Consider the following 8,466-nt stretch of genomic DNA (forward strand, 5'->3'; position numbering starts at 1 on the left):
ATGTTCTCAAACGAGACTTAAATTTAAAAGTGATTCAAAAAAATAATTTAACTTAGAAAGGGAAAATAAAAATATATATGTACAACAATGCTACATACATTATCATATTGTACAACTTTCCACACATTGGTGAGTGGGTGGAACATAATTTACAAAATCACGAATCATATTCATTTATTTCTTAGATTCATGCAACAAACAATATTTATAAATGTAAGATTCATCATATATATAAAATATAATTCATAACTTATTTTTGTTTTTTGTAATCCAGTCAAGTGATACGGAGCATGCGTGGAAGCTTACTGCCTTAAGGCCTCCAAATTTTATTTGAAAAATAGGATTTCAAATAATTTTAGCCATTATAATATTAATAATTTAAAATAGAAGTTTTACCAAAAAATAAAAATAAAAAACCTATTGAAGTGATAAATATATTCGAAAACAATTTATTTCCCAAATGCTGGAATTATTTGTAAAATATTGTTGAGTATATCAATAACTTCAAATTTTATTTGGTGTGTCGTAATTAAAATTTGTTAGAGTATATGGTGCAAAAACCAATTTTTATTTTTATTTTTTTGAATTTTTATAATGATTTTTTTTATATTGTAATATATGTATATAAATTTTAGTAATTAGATATACAAACAAAAACGTTTGGATACCAGAAAATTAAAAAAAAAAAAAAAAAAATTGAATAGTTATCATTTTATGATCAATTTTTTCCTTCTAACTATGTATGGAGAGCTCTATTTTAAAAATTCTTTTTAAGACAGATCTATGCAAGTAGTTTTATTGATGAATTTAGAATAAATTATAAATATATTTTTTGAGATTTGTTTAAAATATAAATTATTTTTGTGATTTTGAAAATGACAAATACTTGAGTAAGAATTTGTTATTTAATACAATTGACAAAAAAAATAAAATCTATAACTATTCTTTATATAATAATGAAATTGCCAGGATTGTAAATTAAATATATTGCTAATATTATTATTAAAAATTGATAATTAACTTAATAATTGAGTAATGAAAAGAATTATTCATTATGCGATTAAAAAATTTAAATGATGAGATGTAATTTTTAAAATTATATAGATAATTTATATTTTAAATAAATATGTAAAAAATGTATTTATAATTTATCCATTAGTTTATTATATGATTAAAGTTATGTCATCAATGAGATCTCATTAATGGTGATGGGGTACGTCCAAAAAAAAAATAATGGTGATGGGGTTAAGTGTCACACAAGCCTTTATGCTAAATTCCTTTGATCAAAAAAGGAGTGAGTCAGGTTGGACTCGGGTGGTGCGAAAACGCTGGATTTTTCAGTGTTTTTTTTTTTTTTTTTTTGAGACTTAGGTTGTAGTTTGACCGAAGCTTAGCTTTGTTGAGGGTGATTAATGAGTTTCATTGCTATTTTGAGTCTCTTCTTATGAGTTGAATCAAATTAGACTGACAATTGATTATTTTAGAATCTAAATTCACAGATATGGTGATGACACTACAGAACATTCTTTTTTTTCAGTTAAAACAAAAAAAAAAAAAAGGGAGAAGAAAAAAATCTTATCACAAGGAATAAAATAGTGCAGGCAAAAACTATCAATAAGGAATAAATCAGTAAGGAATAAAGTAGAAAACTTGAAAAATTATTCAACATTGTTGAAAATGAAACTCCCCTCTCTTCTAGTTCCTTCAAGAACCTACTCCTCCCAAGAAAAGAATCCAAAGCTCCCAACCACAGCAAGCGTACAAGTACCCATTAGAGGTGGCAGTACAACTCTATTACAATTTGTAATTCATATCATTGTAACAGCTTTCCATTTCTAGAGTGAAATTGAGAGAGAGAGAGGGAGAGAGATGGGAAAGGCAAAAACAATAGGGGTTGGAATGGACTATTCAGCAACCAGCAAGCTTGCCCTCCAATGGACATTTGATAATCTGATTGAAGCTGGCGATCTCGTTGTTGTCATCCTTGTCCTCTCCCCCAAATCCGATCCGACCAATAAGCAGCTCTTCGAGGACACTGGATCACGTAAGTCCGATCTTGTCTCCGGAATCTACCTTATTTCTGTGTCTCTGAGGCATCTCTCTTCACTGCATGCATGTGTAGTGAAAATGATGCCTCTTGAGATAGAAAGACACTAAAGATTCAAACAGAGTATTCATGTCTTACTATTGTTCATTAATATGTCCGTATAAACTCAGATTCTTTGTTTGGAATTTGTTATGTCGGCCTATTTTAAGATCCTTTTCTATTAAACGATGATTCTTTTTGATCTGATCGTATGAGGGGAAAGAGTTTGGAATAATGAAGAGATCCGAAAAGAGTATCCAATTACCTCACTATTTAAAATGTTCTTGCTGTTCTATATTTCCTTGTAAATGGTGCTTATAAATTGTACTTTTAGACCTATTTACTCGGACCAAAAATATTTTTAAAATATCTCTTACAGGAGATAAATAGTCAATTATAAAACACTTATTAAAGATATTGAATATCTATCTAATTGAGAAGGGAAGTTACTCATTTTTACTTGCTTTGTTTTGTTTGTTCATTTATTTTTTGGGTAGCTTTGATACCTCTGGAAGAATTCAGAGAGATTAATGTGTGCAAGAAATATGGACTCACTCCTGATGCAGAAGTTCTGGATATACTTCATACCATGTCAAAGACCAAAGGGGTATATTAATTTATGCTATTATTTAAGTAATTTCATCTCCATCTATATATCATCATCTATGTGTGTACATGCATATATAAATATATGTAGAATATTGCTATTGTGGGTAATGGGTAATGATGATGATGATGGTGGTGGAGCAGGCAAAGGCTGTGGCAAAGGTGTACTGGGGGGACCCAAGAGAGAAGCTGTGTGATTCTGTGGAAAATCTCAAGCTTGATTCCATTGTTGTTGGCAGCAGAGGCTTAGGTGCCATTAAAAGGTCAGAGCCTAATCTCATCCTCCTCCGTCCTACCCGACATTACTTTTTTAACAAAATTGAGTTAATTTTTTTATTTTTACTTCCATGAAGTCAAATGATTTTAAAATTTGAAAAATTTTCTGTCTTCCAGTCCTCAGAAAAAAGGATAATTTTAAAGAAAAAATCAACTCAAAATAAAATAAAATAAAGATAAATTACAGATACATTCCTGAGATTGGCTTTCCAGGCATTTGTTGGATGACTTTGCCTTTTGGATAACTTTGCTTAGTGGGTGGATTAGTGGATTGAGATGTGAGGTGTCAGATGAGAACAATGAGGGGATTTAAATAATCATTGACGGTTTCATATCTTGGAAGACTTTAATATCTATTAACCCTCTGATTTGTCACTTTATGTGACCTCATTTGTCGAATGACTTCGCCTTTTGGATAACTTTGTTTAGTGGGTGGGTTAGTGGATTGAGATGTGAGGTGTCGCATGCCCTCCGACGGTCTCATACTTTGGGGACTTTAATATTCCTTAATGCTCTGATTTGTTATTTTATGTGACCCTTTGTTTTGTTCTGTTGTCACCTTAATATCTATTCTTAATTTCTTTCACTGGTTTTGTTACATTATCACATAACACCACTATGCATATAAAACAAATCTACTGTGAATCGACTGTGATTAAAATACGAATTGTCTCATATGATTTTGAAAATTACATTCTACTCCTTGGAATTTCTAATTTCATAACAAATCGCCTATTTTATTAATAAATTATCAAGTCAATTAACAGTTTTTAATAATATTATAAATATATTTTAATTAATAATTTAGATAATTTTATTATTATATAAGAGTGCGATTATGAATTTTATTTTTTTAGTTAATTCTGTTAAATAAAAAATTCTAACAATGAGGTATTTGTAATTTTTTAAATCACAGAGGGTAATTTATATTTTAAACAAATTTTAAGAGGTATATTTGTAATTTATTCTAAAAATTAATAAGCCAATTCGAGTGATTTTTTCACAAAATTGGATTTTTTTGTCTTTATCAGAATTTTTTTAATTTCGATTTAAAAAAAATAGTGTTGCCTAATCTAAATGGGTTAGAGCATCTCCAACGGTGTACCAAATATTTCACCAAATCTGAGTCAAAAATGGGTCATTTCCTTAATTTGATACTTCGCGCTCCAACGGTTCAATATCAAATCCGTTTCATCAAATTTGCGCTGGGCAACCGGTTGGTTGACCGGCCGGTCGACCGGTAATGGCAAAAAATTTTTTTTTTTTTTTTTTTTTTACCCGTTTGAACCTTTTTTTTGGAACTTTTTGAACTTTTGGTGGTCGACCGGGTGGTCAACCGGCCGGTCGACCGGGTGGTCGACCACCTAGGCAAAAAAATTTTTTTTTTTTTTTTTTTGGACTGGTTTGAACCTTTTTGTGAACGGTCTGAACTTTCTCCAGGGCGACCGGTTGGTTAACCGGTTGGTCAACCGGATGGTCGACCTGTTCGTCTCATCCCAACGGTTAGGAACAGTGATTTGCTGAAATGCTTCGCCTGCACTCAGTTTGGTACCATTTTTGCTGAATTCTGGATTTGATATCGATTTGGTGAAACCGTTGGAGCGTGAAAAAGTGGGTTTTTCATCAAAATTTAAATCTGATGCTGGGTTTGGTTCACCGTTGGAGATGGTCTTAGTAATCTTAGCAGTAGGAGTATATTTTTAACGGTTAAAAATGCTTAAAAATAAAACAAAAATTCAAACATAAATGTGTCATAGCAAGGAAGGGGTGTGCAACAAACCGATTCACCCGATGTAGCCGACCAATCCGACTGGAAAAATGATGCGGAATGGTTTTGTCAGACAATTCGGTCGGCTACGGATAGTAATTGCAAATTGTTTTTGCAAACTTTTTTATATATGAGTCGACTCTCGATTTTACAAAATACGAAATCATTCTACTCGGTCCGATCAAACTAATTAAATACATTAAATTTTATAGGTGACATACTCTCATTTGTTTTCTATTACATTTATCTTTTTTTCAAAAAGAAAAATGATTAGGAGTTCTAATGAGTTTTAAGAGGAGTGGATTCTACTATAGTGTGATATTTTGATCTTGATTTTATTTATTTTTATTTTTTTATTCCCTACCACATCATTAAAATTCAATTGAAATTACAAAATTAGAGATGTATCATTACTCCACAAAAATTCATCTACAAATTATGTCTGGAAAACATTAAAATTCATTAATAAGCATGTGAGTCTTTAAAAACAAAAAAGTCATTATTATATTTGATAGGAAAACAGCAACCTAATGCTTGTCTCAAAGCCTGAAATTCTTTTTCGGGGTAAATTACATTGATGATTTATGCTTATTACAGTTTTTCTCTCACATTTTGAAAATTACATCTCTCTTCTCGAGATTTAAAATTTCATTACAGATTGTTCCATGAAATTTAAAGTTTCATAACAGTTCCCCCCTTACCGTAATGATCATCATACATAAAATTAAATTAATAAGGGGGTCAGTGTAATTTTCTAAATGTGAGGGAGGTAACTGTAATAAACATAAATCTCAGAGAGTGTCAGTGTAATTTACCCTTCTTTTTTTAATTGATGAAGATTACAATATCTTTATTTTTTATTTTTTTAGGGCAATGATAGAGATCACTAAAAGTGGTGCTCTAAAGCAACCACTAATGATGTGACATTCACTTTTCAAAAAAAAAAAAAAAAATAGACACAATAACACTATGACATCAATAATGATGGCACTAATTAGTGCTCCCACTCATTTTTGATTTTTTTATTATGAAGCTTTTCTCACCCCTTAGCTTGCCCTTTAATATTCCCTCTCTCTCTCTCTCTCTCTCAATTTTCAAATCTTTCTTTCATTTGGCATTAATTTTTTTAAATGATGTTTTTTTTGTGTTGAAATATTTTTAGCCTCATTTGTTTAGCTTGATTTGGTTTAGTTTTTTTGAATTTTGTGAGAAAAAAATATAGGGTTTGGTTATGGTGTGCAACTTACACCTTACACCTTATACCTTACACTTACACTTTTTGTGTAAGTGGCACATGGTGTGCACTTGCACACTTAAGAAAACTCCAAAAATATAATGATTATAATTTGAATGTGATATTTTATTTTATTGACTATGTAATTACTTTTGTCTTTTTATATTTTTTTAGCCAAAAGTCTAAAACCAAACAAAAATATAAACTTTCACCTCTGACGCCCCATATCTCTCCTATTTTCTTCTTATTTCTAGATCCCTCCCTTAAACCTCTTTTGAAAAGTCAGTTAAAAGTTAAAAATTAATTTTAGATCATTTTATTTCTCACATTTTTTTATATATTTTTGCAAAAAATGTCAAAATAATAAAAAAAAAATCAACTTTTAATTATGTTCTCAAAATATTCCTCAACACCTCACCTCTGAAACTCCCTTCTCTCTGATTACCAGAGGGTTATTGTAATAGTTATTTTGCAGTGGGTGACAACAAAAGTTGCTTTGGTCAGAAATCAATGGTGAACAAATAAACCCAATAAATCTCTCTTCCATTTTTTTTTTCCTTCAGTCAAATTTGTGCATATGGATTAGGATTTGAAGAGTAAAGTGTAAGCCACCGGTTTTGTTTCTTCCCAACCGAAATCCGACCGCCAAAGTTGATTTCGAAGGGAGTGGTTTCAAATGATAGCACGGTTGGAATCGGACCAAGAAAAGTGTAACCCAACAGAGTCGGTTCGAGTAATGGGTCAATGCCAAATCCGAATTCAACTCGACCCTTGTCCAATAGTTCAATTTTTCATTACATGACATGCTTTGGTGGCAAGAAAAGAAAAGATTAGCCTTAACTTAATAATCAAAGAGTCAAAATAATTGTTGCCAAGTGTTATTGATAATGTATTCGTACATCATTCATTGATTGAGATAACTTACTATCACACATATTCAACAGTTCAATTTTCATTACATGACATGCTTTGGTGGCAAGAAAGAAAAGATTAGCCTTAACTTAATAATCAAAGAGTCAAAATAATTGTTACCAAGTGTTATTGATAATGTATTTGTACATCATTCGTTGATTGAGATAACTTAATATCATACATATTTATTTATTTACAGGGTGTTCCTTGGCAGTGTGAGCAACCACGTGGTGCAAAATGCTACATGCCCAGTCACAGTTGTGAAGGGGCCACCATTGCCCAAGCCTTAGTTTTCTGCTCTCTTTCCCTCAATATATCCAAATGAGGGTTGCTATTAGATCTATTGTAGTGGCATATAGTAGATCAATATGAAGTCTGAGTGATTGTTGTGTGACTTCCATGTTAGAATGCGGAAAGGAAAAGGGTAAACTACTTATTATGATAAATATCATTTTCCTTTTTCATTTATGTGAGAAAAATAAATTGGTAATTAAAGAAAATGAAGCATTCTCTTGTGGAAAAAGCTTATTGGAGTATAGTATCTGCATAAATGTTGCGTGTCTCTTTTTGTTTTAGAAAGTATTTTGAAAGACAAATTGAGAGAGTAATATTAAAAGAGAATTCTGTAATGTAAACTCTATATTCAGAATCAAGATAGAGGCTCCATAATATAGGAGCTGGATACAAAAACATCATGATGATACAATTTAATATAATAAGAAAAAGGGGCCGAAAGATGGCGGACGACCGAAAGCGGGGACAAAGTGAATCCTATCTTTTGATATTATATACATGCTATAATTGGTTTCTATACTATAATATATTAACAGATATAGTATTATATTATATTCATATACAATTATATTCATATATTATTATATTCATATATTAATAGCCCCCCTCAAACTCAAGGAGGACAAACATCAACCAACTGGAGTTTGGAGACAAGTTCAACGAAGTGGCCAGGAGAATGGGCTTTGGTGAAGATATCAGCAGGTTGATCAGCAGAGGAGATTGGATGGAGATGGACAGTACCATGAGTGACGTGTTGACGAATAAAATGACAGTCAATCTCAATGTGCTTGGTGCGATCATGAAAAACATCATTGTGAGCAATTTGAAGAGCACTTTGATTGTCACAAAAGAGGGCAGTAGCGCCAGAGGGGGAAACACCCATGTCAGCAAGAAGCCAACGAAGCCAGAGAAGTTCCTGAGTAGTATCAGCAAGAGCACGATATTCGGCCTCGGTACTGGAGCGAGCAGTAAGAGATTGTTTCTTGCTGCGCCAAGAAATAAGAGAATCACCCAAGAAAAAACAGAACCCGGTAGTAGAGCGCCGGTCAGTAGGATCCCCAGCCCAATCAGCATCAGAAAAAGCACGAAGCTGGAGAGAGGAGCGGGCGGAATAATGAAGTCCATGAAACAAGGTACCTTTGAGATAACGAAGGATACGAACTAATGCAGCATAATGAGGGGTACGAGGAGCGGACATAAACTGGCTGACAATATGAACGGCATAGGCAATATCAGGACGAGTAACAGTGAGATAGACAAGGCTGCCAACCAGCTGACGATATAGGGTAG

The 8,466-nt window shown here is 32.1% G+C and overlaps 1 protein-coding gene across 1 annotated transcript; it reads left to right on the top strand.

The window, feature by feature from the left end:
• Window positions 1–1,472: 1,472 nt before the first annotated feature.
• LOC114282187 (Adenine nucleotide alpha hydrolases-like superfamily protein) lies at window positions 1,473–7,405 on the top strand. The gene is made up of 4 exons (XM_082866970.1): window positions 1,473–2,044; window positions 2,584–2,693; window positions 2,837–2,955; window positions 7,082–7,405. Exons 1-4 carry the CDS (start codon window positions 1,870–1,872, stop codon window positions 7,170–7,172), a joined length of 495 nt encoding a protein of 164 aa, XP_082723096.1. The 5' UTR covers window positions 1,473–1,869; the 3' UTR covers window positions 7,173–7,405.
• The last annotated feature ends 1,061 nt before the right edge of the window (window positions 7,406–8,466 follow it).

This window comes from Camellia sinensis, chromosome 4 (genome assembly GCF_055761805.1).
Source record: "Camellia sinensis isolate YWXY chromosome 4, ASM5576180v1, whole genome shotgun sequence".
Taxonomy (NCBI): domain Eukaryota; kingdom Viridiplantae; phylum Streptophyta; class Magnoliopsida; order Ericales; family Theaceae; genus Camellia; species Camellia sinensis.